The sequence below is a fragment of the Carya illinoinensis genome, chromosome 2, assembly GCF_018687715.1.
Source record: "Carya illinoinensis cultivar Pawnee chromosome 2, C.illinoinensisPawnee_v1, whole genome shotgun sequence".
Taxonomy (NCBI): domain Eukaryota; kingdom Viridiplantae; phylum Streptophyta; class Magnoliopsida; order Fagales; family Juglandaceae; genus Carya; species Carya illinoinensis.
The window spans coordinates 11035976-11059631 of NC_056753.1; the positions used below are offsets into that span (position 1 = coordinate 11035976).

The 23656-nt window shown below is 37.6% G+C and overlaps 1 protein-coding gene across 3 annotated transcripts; it reads left to right on the forward strand.

The window, feature by feature from the left end:
• The first annotated feature begins 649 nt into the window (after nucleotides 1-649).
• LOC122300101 lies at nucleotides 650-22876 on the forward strand. 3 transcript variants are annotated; one of them, XM_043110505.1, is made up of 26 exons: nucleotides 650-995; nucleotides 1251-1331; nucleotides 1729-1866; nucleotides 3719-3829; nucleotides 3927-3977; nucleotides 4705-4805; nucleotides 6446-6539; nucleotides 6899-7027; nucleotides 7118-7378; nucleotides 7497-7575; nucleotides 7707-7798; nucleotides 7911-7994; nucleotides 8468-8542; nucleotides 8673-8720; nucleotides 10517-10612; nucleotides 10908-11137; nucleotides 14264-17793; nucleotides 17901-17980; nucleotides 18138-18218; nucleotides 19596-19667; nucleotides 19747-19843; nucleotides 19967-20021; nucleotides 20328-20456; nucleotides 20558-20675; nucleotides 21577-21659; nucleotides 22248-22876. In XM_043110505.1, exons 1-26 carry the CDS (start codon nucleotides 831-833, stop codon nucleotides 22651-22653), a joined length of 6486 nt encoding a protein of 2161 aa, XP_042966439.1. In that variant the 5' UTR covers nucleotides 650-830; the 3' UTR covers nucleotides 22654-22876. The 3 variants fall into 3 exon arrangements, with proteins under 3 accessions (XP_042966439.1, XP_042966440.1, XP_042966441.1); XM_043110506.1 differs by lacking the exons at nucleotides 650-995; nucleotides 1251-1331; nucleotides 1729-1866 and having other exon boundaries at nucleotides 3733-3829; nucleotides 3920-3977; XM_043110507.1 differs by lacking the exons at nucleotides 650-995; nucleotides 1251-1331; nucleotides 1729-1866; ... (3 more) ...; nucleotides 6446-6539; nucleotides 6899-7027 and having other exon boundaries at nucleotides 7209-7367.
• Nucleotides 22877-23656: the final 780 nt, after the last annotated feature.

A 23656-nucleotide genomic window follows, 5' to 3' on the forward strand; every position in this document is an offset into this window, starting at 1 on the left:
TCTTGCCTTGTACATTGCCCCACAACTAGTGTGAATTTATATATATATATATATATAAGCAATGTTACGTATAGTCTTCATTTAGAGATAAGGACTGCAATGTAAGTTTAGGTAATTTTAGATTTAAAATTTTGAAAATTACAAAAATATATCTATTAAAATAATGATTTTTCTCATTTAATAAAGAGTCTGTACATACAATCTCCAAACTTGGAAATTACATATAGAATTTATATATATTTATAATTTCTATAAAATACTATGACACAAAATTGTTTATCATATTTCCGATGAATCAGTTTAATTTATTAAAAAATCAACAAATTAAATTGGGATGCCCTCTTTTTAGATTAGGCAATAGGAGATACGATAAGGCCTTATTCACTTTTATAAAATATCTTATTTCATTTCATTTTATTTTATTCTTATAATTTTTTTAAATTTTATATAAAATAAAATAAAATAAAAAATTTAACTATTTCAAATTTTAATATAAATTTAATATTAATAATTTTATTTAACTTTTAATTTTAATTTTAATCCACATAGTCTCGAAAAACAAAATTGCCCACTGTTTGCGGTGACAGTGAGAGATTCTCTCTTATTTTTTATTTATTTTTTCTAGCTTTTCTTTATTTTTATGTTTATTTTTTTATTTTTCTAAACCCAGTTTGATTGTTCTTTCGACAATCGTCGAGAATCGAAGGGGTTTTCTGCTCCGAAGCTCTTTAGTCAGTCATTAGGAAGAAGAGCCCTTTAATCAAACATACATGATACAGCGTTGATAGAGAGTCAGACACAGAGAGGTAGAACGAGAGAGAGCGAGAGGCATGGAAATGGAGTTCGAGCCCCGGGTGAAACCTTTGCCATACAAGGTGAAATCCACATCGCGGGAGTCCCCGTCTCAGAAGGCCACTCACGTCCTCGATTCCGACCTCCGCACCCACTGGTCCAGCGGCACCAACACCAAAGAGTGGATTTTACTAGAACTCGACGTACCTTTCCTTCCCAACTCTCTCTCTCTCTCTCTCTCTCTCTCTCTCTCTCTCTCTCTCTCTCTCCATATAATATATATATATATATTCATTTCTGGCTTTTACGGGTTTGTAATTTCTGTACTTGAATTTTATGCACCGGATTAAGTTCCGGTATTTGCTTTAGTTTCGTGATTAAATTTCAGTAATATTTGTGTAGTTGTTAATATATTCATTAACATTTGTTAAGATTTTTAATCTTCTACTTCTTTGCAGGAACCTTGCCTGCTATCACATGTACGGATTTATAACAAGTCTGTGCTTGAATGGGAAATTGCAGTTGGCTTGCGTTACAAGGTTAGGTGCTTCAAATTTCAGTTAGTCGATGTTTTGTCAGATTGGTCTGAGGTTATATTTTTTTCCTCACAAAATCGTGAAGGTTTGAACTTGCGCTTGATCCAATTTTTATATGTGGTATTTATTTCACACATCATGAGGCTTACTCGTGATGTGGTATTTATCCTTCACATTGAAAGCAAAAGGAAAAATATATGAGATTACTTTGTGATATATGTGATACGAAAACTATCATTTCATGTTCAATCACTCATTTGAAAGTACCTGAGTATAAATTGTCTGTGAATAGAACAATCACTCATTTGAATGTACCTGAGTAAAAATTGTCTGTGAATGGAAGAGCCTGACTGTCTAACATTGAGGTTGTTTGATCTGGTGATCCACTTTTTCTTTCCAGCCAGAGACATTTGTTAAAGTTCGCCCGCGCTGTGAAGCACCTCGACGTGACATGGTGTACCCCATGAACTACACCCCATGTCGCTATGTGCGAATATCGTGTTTGCGGGGAAATCCCATAGCTATTTTCTTTATTCAGGTAATGTAGGAGTATTGCTTGTCCTTTCTTGTCTATAATGCAGTGACATTATGCTTTATGTTGATTCTGTTTCAGCGTATCAGTCAATAATTCCTGTTCATGCAGTCACCATCATGCATTAAGACTTTTCACTTGCGATTCCTATTCACTTGGTAAACTAGGCCAAAGTATGTTCTCGATCATGGAGGGTGGTTTAGGAGTTCAGAACCTGCTATTGTTCAATGTGCTATTTGGGAAGTGGCTTCACATTATTATAATGAAAGATAAGCATTGTAGAGGTAGTTGTAGAATCAAAATATGGATGCGTGGGTGGGTGGGTGGTGTTCTAAGAAGGTACAAGGACCTTTTGGGGGTAGGAGTATGGAAGGCCGTAAGAAAGGGTTAGGATAATTTTTTAATTGTGTCATATTTGAAGTGGGAGGTTATGCTCGGATTAGATTTTAGCATGATGTGTGGTATGGTGCTAGGGATCTCAAGGAATCTTTCTCAGATGTGTATAATTGTAATACTCCAGATTAAATATAGAAGGGTGATGAGTGGGATCCCACATTGCTTGGGAAGAAAAAATTCTTGGCCTTTATAGATTTCGAGGAGCTCCAATTGTAACCTTGACTTGTACTTTTGGAGGATGGGTAGATGTGGTTGGTTTGGGTGGTTAGATTAATATTACTCCTGCTAAGAATGCTTCTTTGGTGTAGCATTTGGAGACATTTGGTGACTTCCCTTATTAGAATGCTAGCTCCATCTAAGTGGCTCGTTTTTTTTTTTTTTTTTTTGATAATAAGAAGAATTTTATTAATCCACATAATTAGGCAAGGCCCAGGTACACAGGAAGTATATAAGAGATGAACCTAATTACAAGCTAAGTGCTGTGAAAAACAGCCTAAAGTAATTAAAACTAGTCCCATTCAATACAATATCTGAAGTCCAAAGTAACAATGCATGAAAGAAAAAGTCCTTGAACCCTCCCATTGAATGTTCCCATTTATCAAAACAGTGACCATTCCTTTGGTTCCAAGTGCACCACATTAAACATAGAGGCACCATCTTCTAAACAGCTGCGATTTGACGATTGCCCCGAATACCTCTCCAACATGACAATAAATCTCCTACCTTCCTAGGCATTACCCATGCGATACCAAGCCTAGTAAAGATTTCATTGCTGACATTGTAGAAAACTGAATCCAAGATTGCACAACTCTTCTGTAATTTTAAACAAAGCCACTCTAAAATCTCAAGGAATGAAGAAAACTCTCTTTTGAGCTTTTAAAATTGAAAAAATTAGAATAGCAATGAGTCTAGTTGTGCAAAACCCTAAATGTTAAATAACTATTACAATCTAGTTATGACTAAAATTCCTAATTCAAATTGAAGTTCTGTTGAAATGAAGATGATCCTGGTAAGTTCGCTCGTTCAAGGTGTTCACTGTGTGTCTTGTGAACTTACTCACAAATCTTGCTTGAGTGCACCTAAAATAGCAGTCTTGCTCAGCCGCCCCTTGAGCAAGGGTTGGGCAAATTCTTTGTGAAGGTTGGCTCAACTGAACCCATGTCAAGAATTTGACAAATTTCTCTGTTAGGTCTTTTTCCTTTGCCTTGTGTGATTTTCATCCTTTGAAAACTCTCCCTGCTACCCATAAGCTCCTCCATGCCTCTAATAGTGATGTGTTCTGCATCACTTTGTACAAGTCCTGTGTACTTGGATACCACATTTTGCGCTTTGATAATAATTTTAGTGCTTGAAAGATAAAATGTTTATCTTGTCTCATACTTATAAACTCTTGCAACACTTCTTTTGATGTTTGGTCTCAGCTTATGGCACTAAATTTGTTTCCATCATTCTGGCCTTGCAGCTGATTGGTGTTTCGGTTACTGGTCTTGATCCTGAATTTCAACCAGTTGTTAATTATTTGTTACCTCAAATCATATCACACAAACAAGATGCTCATGATATGCATCTTCAGGTGGACTAGTCATTAATGCCTTCTATTATGTTCTGATGTGCACTCTAGTGCATACATTATATCATTTATTTGCCAACTAATGGTCGTTAGTTTGTAGTTGCTTAAAGATCTGACAGATCGGTTGCTTGTGTTCCTTCCACAACTTGAGGTATATGTTTATTGCAGATTAGTTCATGATCTTATATTATTTTCCCTAAGGCGTCATTTTCTTCAACATACAATATTCCATTTTCTGTTTGCATAAAACCCTGAAAATGATTTTTCACTGTTTGTTTCATAAAAAGCTCAATGTCAATGCCCGCAGAAACCAGTAACACTGAAGCCAATGAGCTAATTTTTTTTTTCCCTAAGGAGTTGGGGATGTTGGGTTGGAGATTGCCAACAGTAGCAAGGTACAAAGAGCAAGGAAAGAGGGGATGAGAGATGTGGTGGTGTCCATGCAGAGGACTGAGGATGGGGAGGGTAGAGAAAGGAACTTTGGAGTGAGCAGGGCAGGCAATGGCCGCAAGGAGTGAGGATAAAAAAGAATAAATAAATCAGAGCGAAAAAGAGAGAACAGTTTTAAGTATAAAAAAGAATAAATAAATAAGAGAGGAGGCTGAGGGCTGTGTTTTCAAGAAATGACTTAAAGTGTTGTTGAAGCTTAAGTCACTTTTTAATACAGTGCAATTAATTTTTCTGCTATTTTGGGTCCGTGTTTCAGTTGACAAGGAAAATATTTTTAATTAATTAATATTTCAGTAGTACCAATCATTGGAAAACATGGAAAACTTTTCTCACCAAATGTATGGAGCTTTATATATATATTTTTTTCATTCCATGTTCTTTCCTTGTTGCTATCATATTGATGAGTCTTATGTCTTACATCTTTGCAGGCAGACCTTACAAGCTTTTCTGATTCTGCTGAGCCTAATTTACGTTTTCTTGCCATGCTTTCTGGTCCATTTTATCCAATACTCCACATTGTGAATGAACGGTTAGTATATGCAGGCAGATATAATTCAAGCATGCTCTTCCCATATCCAATACTCCAAATTGTCTGTGCTTTTGGTTTCCTTTGGATTCTGTTGGTAATTTCATGAGTACAAGATCATGGTTATGTATGGCATTATAATTGTGCCTCTTCCTTTACAATCCAACGATACATTTAGAAAAGGAGAGGTAAATTTTCCACATTTATTATTTCTGCAAGTGGTAAAGGCCTTGGGCTTGGGGTTATACTCCCTATGGGTCTAAGGTTCATATCCCCTTGGGTGCAAATAATCTCTAGGGGCCATTGGTCTGGAGGATTTTCCCCTTGAATTACCCTAGGTGCTCTTGCGGGAAACTCTTTGCCGAGGCCTGTGCACCCCCTGGATTAGTCGATACGTTGTTCTTGGACACCCGGTGCCAATAAAAGAAAAAGAAAACATTCTGTCATTCAAATGTAGGAGTTGATCTTCTTGAATTACATTTCCTTTGCATCTCCCTTGCTGTTTGGGATTGCATTAGGTATTTTAACTGCTTGCATTAGGTGTTTTAACTACTTTTCCTCTGGAAAATCTTAGACTTAGAGATGTATCTTTTTTAATGCTTTTGACAAGTAGTTAAATCCTAGCTAGGTATCTCTTGTATATGTCCTGTGTACATGGGCTATGCCTATTTATCTTACTTATCAAAAAGAAAGTAATCTGGGTTGTACAGCATATTGCTAGGGATCTCGTAGGGTTTTACTTGTGTGCAGTCTAGGATAGATGACAAATATGCTGGAGTCATTGCTTAGTGTTGGCATTGTGGCTTTCCCTAGTAAAACTAAGAGTCCTAGTTTATTTAGGAGTTGTCCTTAGATAAGTTTTTTCCTTCTAAGCTTATCTTTTATTGACCCCGACAGTCTCTACATCACATAATAAATTCAGACACCTGATAATTAATCAAGAAGCAATCTCTCATGGATCTAAATTTCAAATCTCAGCCCTAACCCATAAACTTTAGGGTTCTGGTGTTACAGCGGCATAGATAAAAAAATATACTATTATGGTGGTTGGACTTGTGTATCTGGAGTTTACTTCCTTAGGATGGGTCTGAAGGGACTGCCTCGTTGAGGTTCCATGTTATCAAAAGATATCCCACTTAAATTTCATAGTGGAAGATGCTTGCAAGACACCGAGTAATGCTTATAAATGTGCATAAAATATTTATGAATTCTATGGATTAAATTGTTGGGTCATCCAACTACCATTATAATGGGTGAGTGATAGCTGCCATTCTCAAATCCATTTGAATGTTGTTTCCCTTTCTTGTCTCTCCATCCAAAACATGCATTGATGAAGTATTCTAAAAGATTTGGTTCCTAGTGTCTTTGTAGTTGATGGACGTGTTATGGTTGGAATGACCTGTCATTGCACTGCCCTTCTTGTTGAACTGCTGTATAGCTAGATACTTTGAGTGATTTTCTTCATAGCCTTAACATGGCTTTTCTCTCAATCACTTGACCTTAACAATGAATTCCCAATTAGTGTTTTGGGGTTTTTGTACTGATTATATTCTATGGTTTGCAATTTTTAATTTGTAATATTTTTGTATTATGCCTACTTAGACATACTCACAAACTATTTTTGGGCCAATTTTGAATTGTAGAGCAACAGGAAAGTCTCTCAGCAATATTGCAGACTCTGAAGGCTCTAAGAATAGTCAGCTATCATCGGCCTTAACTGTTTCTTCTAACTTTGAGGTAGTTTTTGTTTCCTTTATCTCGTTCTTATTTTTTGCTTCTTTTATTTATATAAAAAAGAAGCTTTTATAAAGATAAGGAGGAAAACTAGGTTGTTTCAATAAATAAATATAAAAATTCTTCTTTGTTAAACAACCATTGGTGGCTCTCCATGATAAATTCCATTAGCTTTGGTTTGACCATCCGCTTAACAGGGTTAGTTATATGTCTGAAACTTTTGCCACTTTGTGTTGCCTTAAGTTTATGTTTAGTTTTTGCAATTTGGTATTACTTTCTTGTTCTTGGACTTATCAAAACAAAAATTCAATTTGTTGTTTTTGGGCCCTTTTTCTATTAAAATTTGCTCTTTTTGCCTGCAGCCTCAGAGGTCACGCATGTCACCTTTTGTCTTTTCCACATCCAGTTCCATTGCATTTCGTCCTGATTCGATTTTCGTGCTGTTGAGAAGGGCATATAAAGATTTTGATCTGGGAACTGTTTGCAGAATGGTAATTCTTCTGTCTCTGCCTTGTATAGCTTGGTGGGCAGTTGTCAACCTTGAGATTCTAATCTGGCTATACATATGCCCCTTATTTCAGGCTTCCAGAATCCTTCAGAAGTTCATAGAGCCTGTTACAGTGCAAGAAGCATCAACCTCTCCTAATGCAGCAACCCCTAATGAGGACGAGACATCAAAACCTGAATTATCTAATTCATTTCCTGTAGTAGATTACTCAGATTTGTTTGGAGAAGAATTCCGTATTCCTGTTGATCCTTGGGACTCCAGCTATCTTAACATCTTAGATTTAGGGGAAGTGGAAGAGGGGATTTTACATGTTCTTTATGCTTGTGCGTCACAGGTTGATTACTGTAATAGGGACCTAAAACTACTCAAGCACCAGTCAAGATTTTGTGATTTCTGTTTGTTTGCTGGCATTTGATCCATGACTTTACAATATAACATTTTGTCTTTTGCAGCCTCTACTGTGCAGCAAATTGGCAGAGGGAACTTCTGACTTCTGGTTTGCATTACCACTTGTACAAGCATTGCTACCAGGTTTAACAGAAGCTTTTATAATTGTCCTAGTACCTGAAAGCTTATTCCATAGTCTTATGAATATCGTGTTAATTATTTTCACATGCATCTTGAAAATATTTTTGATAAGCACCATTTTTGGCAATCCCTAGCACTTCGCCCTACTGTGAACAGTCCTTTTGATGTTGTTGATGAAAGTTTTTCGCAATGGAAGCAACCTATTGTGCAACAAGCCCTATCTCAGGTCATGCTTGATGTTAAGGGGTTTGTTTCACCTCTTCTTTTGATGTAATTTTTATGCAATATTCTTTCTCTTTTGATTCATACCCCACTCATACATCGTTTATAAATTGCAGATTGTGTCGACATCGGCATCATCATTATACCGTCCACTTCTTCATGCCTGTGCTGGCTATTTATCATCATTTTCACCATCACATGTTCGTCCCTTGGTTCATTTTAATCAACCCAGCAGCATTTCATGGTCTTCTTTTACATTTTTTATTTGTACATCTTATCTTAATCTGTATCTGATAGACCGTCACTGGGAAAAAGAATTGAAACAGTAATATTGATGGAATCTTACATAGCTCAAGAAATATAAAATGAAAAAAAAAAAGATCCACCAACTGTTCCACTTTCAAATCTACCTAATCTTTAATATCAGAATAGTGGATGATTCAATGTGCTAGTTTCACTTTAATTTGTTTGTTTCTAGTCAATAAACGGTGAATAAATGATCCTCTTTATAACTGCTACACTATGATTCATTATAGTGTCGACTTTGTATTCCTTCACCGATCTATGCTGATAATTCGTTTGCTTTGTAAATGTCATGTTTGAACTAAGGCTCTGAGCTTCCTTTGTATTTTCCTCACTTGGAAACTGACTGCTTTAACCTCATCTTCTACAGGCAAAGGCTGCATGCGTTCTGATTGATCTGTGTGCCAGTGCATTTGCACCTTGGATGGCTCAAGTGATTGCAAAGGTTTGCCTTGGGCAGTTTTTGTTGGGTTCAGTTTATGCTGTACAATTGGCACTATACAGATGCTTTAGTCTTTTATTTGTACTTTAGTTTATTTTTATTTATCTCAGATTTGAGAGTGATTTTGATACAGATTGATCTGGCTGTGGAACTTCTAGAGGATCTCTTGGGTATAATCCAGGTGTGGTTATCGGTTGTGTGAATCATATACTTTGTACTTGTAATATCCCTTCCTCGTTAAGAATGGATTGCTACATATCTTTCATATGTTAATGCATTGATTAAAAAAATCTGTAAACTGAGTCTTGACAACCTTTATTCAACAAAATTTGATAGGGTGCGATGTCACTGCAACCAATAAAAATTAAAACCGAAAATTAAACTCAAATCTTCAATATGGAAAGTAGCATGCTAAACACCAAGCTTTTACTGTAAATTACGGACTTGTTCAAAGACATCTTATACATAGAGACTCAAACATTTAGTCCTTCCTGTAGTAGCGTATTAGCATCTAAGTGGTTAAATCCGAAAAAGTCAAATGAGCCAAACTCAAAAAAAAAAATGTTTGGTAAATAGATATCTCATGGAGGAAATAGAATCACAAATATCTTTTACTTTTGAAAACATCTCATATAAAGAAAAACCTTACACATGCATCATAAAAACATGTTACTTAATTTGATCTCTTGGGTGACTTGCACACAACTACCCCCGTGTCAGTGTTGGCAATCACACGGATCCTGAACATCCTGTGGCCAACGAGTGGAGTCGCGTCTTGGATATGGACATTGCTCATTAAACTCTGGTGCAATCAAATGATCCAATCTCAATGAATCATACAGGATCTCCTGCCTTTTACCTCTGCTACCATCTTACATTATTTCATAGGCCCAAACATTTCAAAAAATTGAACGCATACCATTATTTTTATTTCCTTTGGCTTTTCTTTCCTAGAAGTTTTCATGACATGAACGTATTCACAAGGTAGCTTTATGTGCAGGGATAATGTGAGCATTCAACATAAAATATTTTAATAAATTTAATGTAACTTATCATATAAGTTATGTTGAACGGGATTTCCAAAGATAAGCTGACAATTTCTAGAATATATGTAGGCTGAAATTTTTCTCTTTATTTTTTGAAGAAAAGTCATATTGAAAAGTTGAAACAATAAGGGTATTGTTGTATACAATCTCCCCTACGAATTAACATCAAGAACTCTACCAAAACAAAAAGAGGTACGAGTACAGTGTGGCTGGTATGCTGTTTTGTTAAATTGTCAAGACCTTAAGCTGCAACTTGACTTATAGTGGTATATGCCTCCCCTATACCCAAAAAAAGTAATTATTGATCCTTAAATTTCAAAATTTCATAAAAGATGTGAATCCTGATAATTTTCTTCCTTCTGTTTTACTTTTAAGAAAATTGTATAGTAGGGTTTTGTTAAATTTTTTATGGTAAGCCTAGAAGCACTGGATATGCATGCAATTGTTGTCTGTGTGCGCACGCATTCGTAAGAGTTCTCACCTTGCTCTCTCACCCAGGGCAAATTTAGAAACATTTAGATAGTGCCAGTTATCTAGTAGGAGTATACAAGAAGTGTCGTTGATAGACACGAATATGATATGTATATCTTTTCCTTGTGGTACTATATAGGAAAAAAAGAGTTTATCATGTTTTTATGTTGGATAACTGGAATAGAAGTACTTATCAACAAGGAAAAAATACTGCAACCAAACAAAGCTCTTAAGAGCAGTCATTGGTATCTCACTCACAAGTTCATTATAACCCTTGAGCATTTTAAGTTGCAACTGTTGTTTTTAGACATGAATAGAACTATTTGCTTGTTCCTGTATGTGCAGTTATTAGACCATGCATGTTTGCTTATATTGTAACTTTCTGGCAGCCATCTTTTTCTTGGATGGCTCACATTCATGGAAAGATTTTGTCTTATGGCTCTTTTAATATATGTCTTAGAGTGCTCGCCATTCCCTAGCTCGTGCTCGGGCCGCCTTAAAGTACCTTCTTCTTGCTCTGTCCGGTCATATGGATGATATACTTGGGAAGTATAAGGTATGAACTCCTGCTTTGGTTTTTTCCTCTCACCCCACAAACCTTTGGCATTTTTTTTTTTTTTTTTTGTGTTGATTTATAGTGCCTCAGAGATAAGTGCATCTAAACCAAATGTTTCGAAAAATAACCAATCAGTGTCTAGTAGGGCAATCAGCTATGGCTAGAACGATGCTGCTAGAATTCTTAGGTTTTAAAACAACCCCTACATATCGTATGAATTTCTCTAGAAGGTTTTAAATTCAGCTTGTTTGTAAACAAAATATTTTGGCTTACATCTTTCCGATACTCTCATCAGGAAGCTAAGCACAGAATTCTTTTTCTTGTGGAGATGCTTGAGCCTTTTCTTGATCCTGCCATAACCACCATGAAGAGCACACTACCTTTTGGAGATATTTCTTCTACTTTTCTGGAAAAGCAAGAACATGCTTGTGTGATTGCCATCAATGTTATCCGTACAGCTGTAAGAAAACCAGCTGTTCTTCCTTCTTTAGAATCTGAATGGAGGCGTGGCTCGGTGGCTCCTAGGTAATACATGTTTATTGTACTTAGGTTGAAATATACTGTGCCATGAAAATTTTCATATGACATCTGAAAACCTTTTTTATTTACTTCGAAGGCCTGATATCTTTTGTACCAGATGATTTGTTTGACGGGAGGGGCATATAGAACGTATATGGTGGATTGTTTTAGTTGGTAATTCAACTCTCACATGCTAAATAACATTATGGATGTTACAGGTTCCCTTTTTTTTTTTTGATAAGTAATAAAATTTTATTCATCGAATGCAATAGGTGAAGCACGTGTACACAGGAAGTATACAAAAGATACACCTAATAACATTCTAAGATTGAGAAATGAAAACAAAAACTCATGAACAATCCCTCCATTAAGTAAAATAGCTGAAACCCATTGAAGCAAGGTAAACATAAAAAATTTCCAGATTTTCTCTGCGGTACTCTCCCTTTTATTAAAACACTGCTCCTTCATTTCCATCCAATTACACCACATAATGCACGAAGGAGTCATCTTCCATGCAGCTGCCACTTGAGAACTATGAAGCCTATTCCAACACGAAAGTAGATCCACCACTATTTTAGGCATTACCTATGGATGTTACAGGTTCCCTTTTTTTTTTTTTTTTATAAGTAATAAAATTTTATTCATCGAATGCAATAGGCGAAGCACATGTACACAGGAAGTATACAAAAGATACACCTAATTACATCCTAAGATTGAGAAATGAAAACAAAAACTCATGAGCAATCCCTACATTAAGTAAAGTAGCTGAAACCCATTGAAGCAAGGTAAACATAAAAAATTTCCAGATTTTCTCTGCAGTACGCTCCCTGTTATTAAAACACTGCTCCTTCATTTCCATCCAATTACACCACATAATGCACGAAGGAGTCATCTTCCACGCAGCTGCCACTTGAGAACTATGAAGCCTATTCCAACACGCAAGTAGATCCACCACTGTTTTAGGCATTACCCAAACCAGCCCTGCTCTACTGAACACACCATCCCATAACACTTTAGCCACCTCACAATGTAAGAGCAAACGGTCCACCGATTCACCATATTTCTTACACATGAAGCACCACTCCATAACAATCATGCCACGCTTTCTCAAATTATCAATTGTCTGAAGCTTCCCAAGAGATGCTGTCCAAATAAAAAATGCTACCTTCAATGGCACATGAGCCCTCCAAATACTCTTCCACGGAAAAGAGAAGTGATGTTGAACAGTCTACTTATAGCAGAACTTTTTACACACTATGCTTCCATGACATTCGATCCCTCTCATTTCCTCCAATATCCAGAGAATACAACAAGCTGAAAAAATCTGCAACCTCTTCAAGTTCCCAATTCTGGACAGCTCTAATAAAACTAACATCCCAATGCACAACTCCATTAGATCGGATTAACAAATCTGAAACAGAAGCCTGCTGATTAATGGCCACTCTAAAAACTGCCGGAAAACTCTAAAAAGAGCATGCTCACCATACCAATCATCGAACAAGAAGCGAATTATCGAACCATCTCCAACCTTGAACTTAACTTGTTTCACAAAATTATCCCACCCCTTTCTAATAAATTTCCAAAGACTTACACCATAGGTCCCCCTACTCTCCTTAGAACACCAGCCCCCCAACTCACTCCCATACCTCCGATCAATAACCACCCTCCACATCGAATCTTCTTCCCTTTGATACCTCCACAACCACTTTCCCAACAATGCCTTATTAAAACTACTCAAATTACAAACCCCCAAACCTCCATTAACGATTGGACAGCAGGCTCTTCCCCATTGATTCCTCTTCCTTTTTTTGTTTTTTGATTAGTAAACGGTTAAATTATAGTAAATCGAATAGGCATAGCCCAAGTACATAGGGGGGTATACAAGAGATAACGCCTATTTAGGAGGAAGAAATAGAAACAAAAAAACGTGCAAATCGAGGCCATTGAAATCTACAGCTTTGGCCCAAAGAAAAGAGTTCTAACAAATAATAATCTAAACTCCTCCAATTAACGCTCCCTGTCTTCAAATGTCTTATCATTTTGTTCCTTTCAAATGCACCATAGAAGACATATAACATCTTCCACATAGCTGAAATTTGTGGGATGCCACCAAGGTTCGCCCAACATGTCAAAAGCTCAACCACTGTATCAGGCATAACCCAGGCTAGTTCTACCCTTCTGAATGCATCGACCCATAATGCTCTAGTGAGCTCGCAATGTAGTAGAAGATGGTCCACAATCTCCCCACCTTGTGTACCCCATGTTTCTGTAAGTTATTTGTTGTCAGAATCTTCTCCAGAGATGCTGTCCAGGCAAAAAATGCCGCCCTAGGGGGGCCCTTCTTTCTCCAAATTCTTCTCCATGGGAAGTGATTATTCTGCGGTTGTGTGAGGGCCTTATAGAAAGAGCGAACTGAAAGTATACCTTTCCTAGTAGGTGTCCACCACAAAGTATCAGCTCCTTGAGTGCTCAGTCTCATGGAGTGTAAAAGCTGGAAGAAATTCTCAAAATGGCTGACTTCCCAATCTTGGGGCCTAGTGAAGCTCACATTCCACTAGAATAAATCCCCAACCCTCTCCATGAGCTCTGCCACTGAAGCTTCTTTTTCATGTGCAAGTATGAACACTATAGGGAATAAGTCCCTGAGAGCTCTATCTCCACACTTACAAGCTCCTTACAAAGAGTGTGTTAGTATCAATATAAATTTCAGTCTTTCAGTTGATATTTTTAAGATCATTAGTCAGTACTGATCTTTTATGCTTGATTGGTAATTGACTATAAAGTAAATAAATAAAAGATTCCTCACTGAGTTCCTCTTAAGAGATTTGAAAGATCTGGATCCAGATTATGATACTGATCAAGCTAGTGTTTGGTGATTTTTATCTTATCAATAGATGTGCTACCAAAAGCATTGATGGTGCATTCATTTTGAACATGTTAAAAACAAAGCCAGTATGGATGTCTATAGAATACCAGTGGGATTCAAAAATGCCCATCTCTAGTTGTTTTGGCTGTGCATTTATCACTCTCAAGGTCTGTCATTATTGTCATCTGCTATAATGCCAGTTTCACCAGACAGCCTTCTTGTTCTTTTATGATTGGTTGGTAATAAACATAAAATTCTTCACGCAGCGTACTTCTCTCAATACTGGAACCTCACATGCAGTTGCCTCCTGAAATTGATCTTCGCAAGTATCCTATGTCGAAACCACTTGAGCCTGATTCTTCAAGTATTTTACATCTTTCCTCTGTCCCTTGCGAAGGAGGAGCTTCTTCAAAATCAAATAGCCAAGATGACTATGATGGAAGGGCAGATAGTTCTGATGCAGCTATGAAGACTGATGTTTCTGAAGACGCCCGTCTATTTTTTGCACCTCTAGAACTTCAGAGCATAGCTCTGACAAATTTTACTGGTGGTCAAGACGAGAACGGCCCTGTTTCTAACCATGAGGAGGCCATCTCAGATCCAATGCAGGGGACTGAGGAAAATGTTACTCACCGGATTCGTACTGACTTAGCATTAGATGCTGGTTTCACTGCTGAATACTTTAACTTACAAGCAGATTATTTACAACTAATAAATTATCGAGACTGTGAGCTAAGAGCTTCTGAGTTTCGGCGTTTGGCTTTGGATCTACACTCTGAGAGTGAGATTACAGATGAGGGTCACGATGCTGCTATAGATGCTTTGCTCCTAGCAGCAGAGTGCTATGTCAATCCCTATTTTATGTTGTCTTTTAAAGGCAGTCCAAAATTTATGGACCAGATGAACATTAGCAAGGCTAGAATTCCCCAAAATCATGACATTTTGGAGCTGAGAATGGTTTCTGAAAAAAGTATAACCAATCTAAAACAAATAGCTCATCTTGAAAAGAAAAGAGACAAAATTGTTCTTCAAATACTGATTGAGGCCGCTGAATTAGACAGGAAGTATCAGGAGAGAATGTCAGTTGAGGGACAATGTTCCTCCTACACTGAAGGATTTGACGAGAAAGTTATCCAGCTATCTCCCCTGGATATACAATTGGCTGATGCTATCACGTTGGTTCGGCAAAATCAGGCCCTGTTGTGCAACTTTCTGATTCAACGATTGCGGAGAGAGCAACATTCTATGCATGAAATTCTGATGCAAAGTCTTGTGTTTTTGTTGCATTCAGCCACTAAGCTGTACTGTGCTCCTGAATATGTGATCGATATAGTGTTAGGATCTGCTGAGTACTTAAATGGTATGCTAACATCCCTTTATTGTCAGTTTAAAGATGGCAATTTACAACTGGAGCCTGAGAAAATACATGGGATACAACGACGGTGGATGCTTCTTCAAAGACTGGTAACCGCTTCAAGCAGTGGTGATGAAGGGGCAGGCTTTGTGATCAATATCAACAATGGTATTCGTTATGGAAATTTAGTTCCACCTTCAGCCTGGATGCAGAGAATATCAACCTTTTCAAGATCTGCATTCCCTCTGGTCAGATTTCTTGGTTGGATGGCAGTCTCTCGTAATGCGAAACAGTACATGAAGGACCGTCTTTTCCTTGCTTCAGATCTGTCACATCTGACATACTTACTGTCAATATTTGCAGATGATCTAGCCCTAGTAGATAATGTTGTCAATCGAAAGTATGAATATGTAAAGATTGAAGAGTCAGGAGACAAAAAATTTTCTTCAGATAGAAAAGGATTTGCTAATGAACGTTATGAGGACCAATCTTTCCGTGTCATCTATCCTGATCTCAGTAAGTTTTTCCCTTCGATGAAAAAACAATTTGAAGCTTTTGGGGAGATCATTTTGGAGGCAGTTGGGTTGCAACTGAGATCATTTTCTTCAAATATGGTGCCTGATATCTTGTGTTGGTTTTCTGAGTTGTGTTCCTGGCCGTTTTCTCATGGGGACAAAATTGCTTCTCAAAATGGTTCTAGTAAATGGAAAGGTTATGTTGCAAAGAATGCCAAAGCTGTAATTCTTTATATACTTGAAGCCATTATAACTGAGCACATGGAAGCGATGGCACCTGAGATACCTAGAGTAGTGCAGGTGCTGGTATCACTTTGTGGAACTGGATACTGCGATGTATCATTTCTCGACTCTGTACTGCGTCTGTTGAAACCAATTGTTTCATATTCTTTACATAAAATGTCTGATGAGGAAAGATTCCTGCCTGATGATTCTTGTCTTAATTTTGAGTCATTATGCTTTGATGAGCTTTTAGACAATATCAGACAAAAGAAAGAGGATCAAAATAGTTCTGCAGAAAAAGTGTGCAGCCAAGCATTGACAATTTTTATTTTGGCTTCTGTCTTCTGCGATTTGTCCATTCAATGCAAAAGGGAAATTTTGCAGTCCTTAATTATTTGGGCTGATTTTACTGCATTTGAGCCAACAACTTCTTTCCATGACTATCTATCTGCATTCCAGAGGGTAATTGAAAGTTGCAAAGCTGTGTTAGTTCAAACTTTGAGAATGTTTGGTGCTATCCCTCTTCAGTTGCCCCCCTTTTCTGATGCGATGAGCAGTCCACTCCCTGGTACTAGCTTGGGATCGCATGCATGGTTTCTCAGTGATGTCTGCCATAGCTCATGTCTGAATGAGGATTCTGAGAAGTTAGGAAATGAAAGCTCTAATGCTGCTATTGTGAATGAAAAGGTTTATCATTTATCAACAGAGGAAATAGCAGAATTTTCTAAAGATTTGGAAGCTTTAATTTCCAAGCTGAACCCTACTGCCGAGCTCTGCTGGAATCTTCACCCCCAACTGGCTAAGAAATTGACTATTTCTTTGGCAGAGTGTTTTATGTACTCTAGATGCTTATCTTTGATTGCACAGCAGGTTCACAATGCTGCAGAGGATGACAGTAAAAGTCATTTTCCGTTTCATTCGGCTGACCAGTTCTCAGATCATTGGAAGACTGCTCTAGAAGGACTTGCTGAACTCATAATGATACTCCAAGCAAACAGCTGCTGGGAAGTTGCTTCCGTGATCCTTGATTGCCTACTTGGAGCACCGGACTGTTTTTCCCTGGATAATGTGATTGCTTCTATCTGTTCTGCAATTAAAAGCATTTCTTGCAGTGCACCAAAAATTTCATGGCGCTTGCAGACTGATAAATGGTGTTCGATTTTACTTGGAAGAGGTATCAATACTCTTCATGAAAGTGTGGATCATCTGGTTGACTTGTTCTGTACAATGTTGGGTCATCCTGAACCTGAGCAACGTTTTGTAGCACTTCACCACTTGGGAAAGCTTGTTGGCACTGACGTGAATGAAGGAACAGCTATTCGGTCTTCAATGTTTTGCAAAAATTTAGTTTCACCCGGCTTGGTTATTTCTGTTCCCGAGTCTATTCTATCTCATCTTGTTTCAAGCACATGGACTTGGGTGGCAGTGCTGGCATCATCTGATACGTCGCTACCATTAAGGAATTGTGCACTGGCAGTTCTCATAGATTATATCCCATTCGCTGAGCGTCACCAGTTGCAATCGTTTCTTGCTGCAGCTGATAGTGTTTATGGTTTGGGAAAGCTTGCACACCCAACATGTGAGGGCTCGTTACTACAACTTTCATTAGCACTCATATCTGCTGCTTGTCTGTACTCTCCTGCTGAAGATATTTCTTTGATTCCTCAAAATGTGTGGAGAAATATTGAGGCGTGGTCAAAAACTGGTATGGACATTTGTCATTTTATATACTTGTGTTCCAAATGTATTTCTGGAAGTGTGAGAGCATGCTTTTGAATCTTGTTTTTCCTTTTTCAACTTATCCTTCTTTAGATAGTAAGCTTGGGGATCTGGAGAAAAAGGCTTGCCAAGTCTTGTGTAGATTGAGAAATGAAGGAGATGAAGCTAAACAGGTAAGTGATAGGGTGAGCCGAAGCTGTGATATACAATCTAGTATAATAAATATATCTAAATGGCTTAGGAAAAATCTGTGTATGCTCTTAATTTCTTTCCCCTTCAGTCCATTGTTTGTTAACATTGTAATTCACTATACGGCATTTACTTTTAAAGGTCTTGAATGAAGTGCTTTCTTCAAGTTCTTCAAGACAATCTGATCCAGATTTTGGGAGTACCCGAGAATCAATCCTTCAGGTAAGATACATTCCAAATTGCATGCTCTGAATCATGATAGAACACTGAAATTTAAAAGTCAATTTAGTTCTATTGACAATTCAAGATTCTAGCTAATGGTAATTGCAAGACTCTTGAGTAATTTCTTGTTGTACTGCTATTGGCTTCTGCAAGTTCTTTATAGGCATCTGATATTACTGGCTCTACTGCATACTTAAATTAATGATACATATCTATGCTTGCAAAGGAGTAGGGTCCACGCATAATGTCTATGTTACCTATATGTATATGTCTATGCATTTACATGTCATACACTTGTAACAGTTTGATTTGTTATCGGACTTACAGATCTTTAATGTTTTGTAGTTTATTGTAATGTTATACATTTTCATAGAATTCATGAAGCGTAGATTGATCAACTCATAATGTTCTACATGATATTTGTGTAACATGGATTTATTACTAGAGATCCTTGTATTCTATAATGAACTCGTTATCTGCAGTGGAACATATTTATGCGTCAATACAAGTGTATTCGTTAATGTGTTTGCTGCATAGTATAATGTTTTTGTTGCATTGCCAATACTGCATTGTCTGTATATTTAGACCACTAGCAACTACAACAAGCTATTATTGGACAACCGGTTTGTGTGCAATAATAAAAGTTGTTTAATAAGATCAGTTGAATCAAGGATGGCAGTCCCACATTGTCATTATATAGTCTTGCTTTTCCTTTTTCTCAACTTGGAAGGATTTCTTTATGCTTCATGTTGGATCCCTACAGATAATTTTAAAATGACCTGTATTTGTAATAGACATCAATTCCTCTCAAAACTCTCTGACATGCATGGAATGAATCTCACGCGCTACTCGAATGGAAGTGGTTCTTCCAAAAGCCAAGAGATCGGCAGCTGGGGAAACTTGTGGTGCTGCACATGACGGTCGAAGGTGGCTGGAAATCAGTAGATCGGCCCATCTCCGTGCTATTTGCAGAAAACAAAGGGAAAGACCAGTCAAAAGCCGGCGGATGGGGTCGGAAAGTACTGAAGGGAAGGAGGGGAGGAGGAGCTGAAGCTCCCACCCCACTCTGGACTGTGGAGGGAGGATCTTACGAGATGGGTTGGGGAGAACTTTTTGGAAGGGAGAGAGAGGGAACTATAATGCACTGGGTCTCATTATAAAATATGCTTGTAAAGGAAGAGAGAGATCTAATTTTTGCTCCTAGTACTCTGGTGGAAGGAGCAAATAAGGAGGCATTTGAATGAATAGACTCTAATCCTTTCTCATATGACTTTTTAGACTTTGTGATTATTTCTTGCTGCCTTGCGGCCATTATAAGTTATGTCATTGTATCCTCATCATGTGGTAACTAATTTATCAGTAATGAATCTGTAACAGGTTCTTGCAAATCTAACTTCTGTTCAGTCGTATTTTGATATCTTCTCCAGAAAAATTGACGAAGAGGTCTTGGTAAGCCTTGGTGACTGATGGTACTGTCTGTTTCGTCCAAGCTTCTGCATTGTTATTGTGTAATTTAAACATATTGTAGGAACTAGAGGAGGCTGAAATGGAATTGGACATCCTTCAAAAAGAACACTCACTACAAGAAGATTCCAAAGATGTGCCTCAAATTCCTTGTCAAGCCTGTAAACCCTTTCTGACCTTTGCATCTACATCTCATTGGCTGCTTAAAAGTTTGTGCTAGCTATGTCAGTTAGTCTAGTCTTCAAGTTCCTGCTCTTACCTACCGTGGAACTTTCTATTTCCAGCTCCTATGAAAGATGTTACACGCCTTCGTCAAATCAAGGATTGCATTCATTCCCTGTATGTACTAATTTTACTTCCTACTACTTTGCAACCTCTGAGATTCATTGTAGAGTGCTATATGAAAGCCCCATTTATGGTAAAAAAAGGCATGGCTCTAGTACACAGGAATTATACAAGATATATGCTGGAGTTTTTTATGTTTCCCTACCAATACCAATAAATCTGATTCCATATCAAATTTCAACCTAACAGTGCCATTGGAATCTATGTTTTACTCCTTATTGCTTGAACCAATTGTATGTATGTTAATCCAAGTATTAATCTTGTTGACTAAATGTAATTTATTTTGTATTTCCTTATAAGAGAGAAGTCTGTACTCCGAGAGGACATAGTAGCCCGGAGGCAAAAGAAAATTATTATGGGACGTGCCCGTCAGAAATACTTGGAAGAGGCAGCTTTATGCGAAGCAGAACTTCTGCAAGAACTTGATAGGTCCAAGTCTTCCCAGCAGATTATCTAGAGTTTCTAACTGTTATTGTTTTACAAAGTTGGCGGTTTCGCATCTAACAGCAGCTGGTGGTTTTACATATCAGGGAGAGGGCAGCAGAAGTGGAAAAGGAGATTGAGAGACAACGGTCGCTTGCACTTGAGCGTGCTAAAACCAAGGAGCTGCGCCACAATCTTGATTTGGAGAAGGAGAGGCAAACACAAGTAAGAAGCCTTCCCCCTGTATCTCAATTTATTGACATTCTTTGAACTTTGTTTTGGTTTTTCATATGTTCAGTTTCATGCCATGATACAGCTAGTAGCACCTGGTCCTGGTCCTAACTATGCTCTTGAGATACTTTCTAATATTTTTATGGTTAATACACTTTTCATTTTTCCGTTTTGCTTTCCTGGTTGGGCTGGGTAAGGCCTGTTTAACCCTTTTAATACCTGACAAGGGACCCAGCAAGCAATTCTGTTGATCTGCTGAGTAAATAAATATATTTTGTATTTTCACGTCCTCTTATTTGTGATTAATCCAACTATATTGTTCTAAGCCTTGTTTTTCATTTACTCTTTTTAATTTATGTTATCAATGTTTATCTATTTAGGTTGGACATGCCCAAGGACTGGTATCCATAGTTTCCTGTTTCGAGTTCCTTTTAATCCCTTTTTTTCCTGCTGATAATAACATTGTCCCAGAAGTAAGATAAACTTACTAGGCTATATTCCATTGCTCGTTATGTGATTCAAAAGAAGTTATAGTAGATGTAGAATGGAAATGGATATACCAACAGAAAGAAGTGGTAAATGAAAGAAAACAATCTCATGTGGTCACCACCTGCCCTAAGTTGAACGTAAAAAATTTTCAGCAAAAGTTGGTGATATTCTTTTCTTTTCTTTTCTTTTTTTATGTTTTTTTTTTTTGGTTGTGGGGGGGGGGGGGGGGGGGGGGTTTGGTTGTGTTATAATTCTAACCTTAAATTTTCTACTTACATTGTTTACTTTATAGTATGAAAAAGAGAGTTTTTCAAGTCTTTTGAGGGAGTTTGGATGGATAGTTTTTCTTATTCATCTCTGGTCTTTTGGAATGGTATTATACCTAAAAGGGTACATTTTCATGTAGAGAGAACTCCAGCGAGAATTGGAACTGGCTGAATCGGGATTACGAACATCTCGACGAGATTTTTCTGCCACTGGTCACAGTAGGTAAGCTTCTTATTCATTTATTGATACCATGATCTTTTCGGTAGTTGGAGAATCTGTTTGTACTAGCAAAGTCAGGTGAATATTTTTTTTCTTTTCATTTTTTTTCTTTGTAGTTTGAGACTTGGGGGCTCTGATACTTTGTGGATTCAAGTGGTTATAGAATCTTTATGAAGTATTTTATGCATGCAGATGAGATGGTTCTTATCAAAAAGTGAATTTCTTACCAAAACTTTCAGCATCAATTAGGTTTACTCAAGTAACTTATAAAATAACTGATAGATCTATTTAAGTATTTTATTAGGATTTATAGCTGCGAGTTGTCAAACTATGTTTGAGTGTCCATTCTGGTTCATATTTTTTGTTTCAGTTATGGATAACTGCCATGCCACCAGGACGTATTTTTAGACTAGATTGCTCTTGTAATTTCAATATCTGGGTAACAGAGGTTTGTCACATGGACCATATTCAGCTCAAGCCAATCCTCACTTCAAATTTCTTTAAACTTACTGGTCATGCATAATTTCTTGCTGCCATATTACTGCATGCATGACATTGTCGTAAAGTAGTATTTGGTGTCTTCTTTGGCAGTCGACCAAGGGAAAGGTATCGTGAAAGGGAAAATGGAAGATCCAGTAATGAAGGGAGCGCAAGAGGTAGTGGAAGCCTACAACCTGAAACTTCTACCAGTAGTACGTCAGTGATGCCAACTGTTGTTCTGCGGCAATTTTCTGGCCAGCTGCCAACTATTTTACAGTCGCGTGATCGCCCAGATGAGAGCGTTAGCAGTTATGAAGAGAATGTAGATGGAAGCAAGGACTCTGGTGACACATGTAGTGTTGGGGATCCGGAGTTGGTGTCAGCGTTCGATGGACCGTCGGGTGGATTTGGGTCTGCGCAAAGGCATGGATCCAGAGGGAGCAAGTCTAGGCAGGTGGTAGAGCGGAGAGAACGGGAAGGTAGGCGTGAAGGGAAGTGGGAAAGAAAACATTCATAACTCGGGGCCCGGAAATGGACCTGAAAGTGAGGATTACTCGTATATTAGAGGGTAATGTTTGTTCTTAATGCTTGTAAATATACGGGGCTCGAATAGTGATATTAACATCATCCACTCCCTGTAATTTTATTCGGATTCAAGCGGAGTAGCATATTTATGCAACACAAGCTGAATAACACTTTTAAGACACCGTACGTAATAATCTCAGTTGCAACCTTAATTACGGACCGAAGTGTATCACAATAAACGAATTCTTGTCCATTAGGACCTTTGTGGGCATGTAACGTATTGTTGGTTCGACGATATATGCTCTGCTTCTATCCTTTGTTGGTTGAAAGTCATTAATTGACCCTTGACAGACCCAATAGGAGGTCCAACCATTAGCTCCATGTAAAATTGAAAAAGGCCAAAGATTTCCCTTCTAAAGCGAAGATAATGTCGATCATCCAATCCAATAGAGCCTTAGCAACCCACCGGCATGGTCGAAGGCCTAGCCACATTTATATGATCAATTCATACTAAAACACAACTCGTACAATCCTGACTGGCATATTTCAAACTCTATCCTAAGACCACACTTAGGGTACCTTGGGTATCAAGAATATTTCATGTATAATACTTCACTATTATTTATTATTACTTTTCACATATTTTTTACTATTATTTGTTACTTTTCACTACTATTTAATATTCTATTATTAATTTTTTACAATTATTCACAATTATTGTCAACACTTCTCACTACCTAATAGAATTGTAGAATTGGGCCTACTTTAACCCTAATGTCTCCCGCACTATAAAATCAACCTTATGCATCATTCCGTCACCATGTCCTACCCCTAAACTGAAATCTCTATCTAAGACGCCATCAACTTTCCCTTTCCCTTACCTATATAACCTACATTTGGTTTGTCCCAGTCTTGAAAATACATAGCAAAAATGTTTACAAACCAACACTGGTTGGCGAAAGATCGCATGGGCAAAAAGTCTGTCACAATCATCC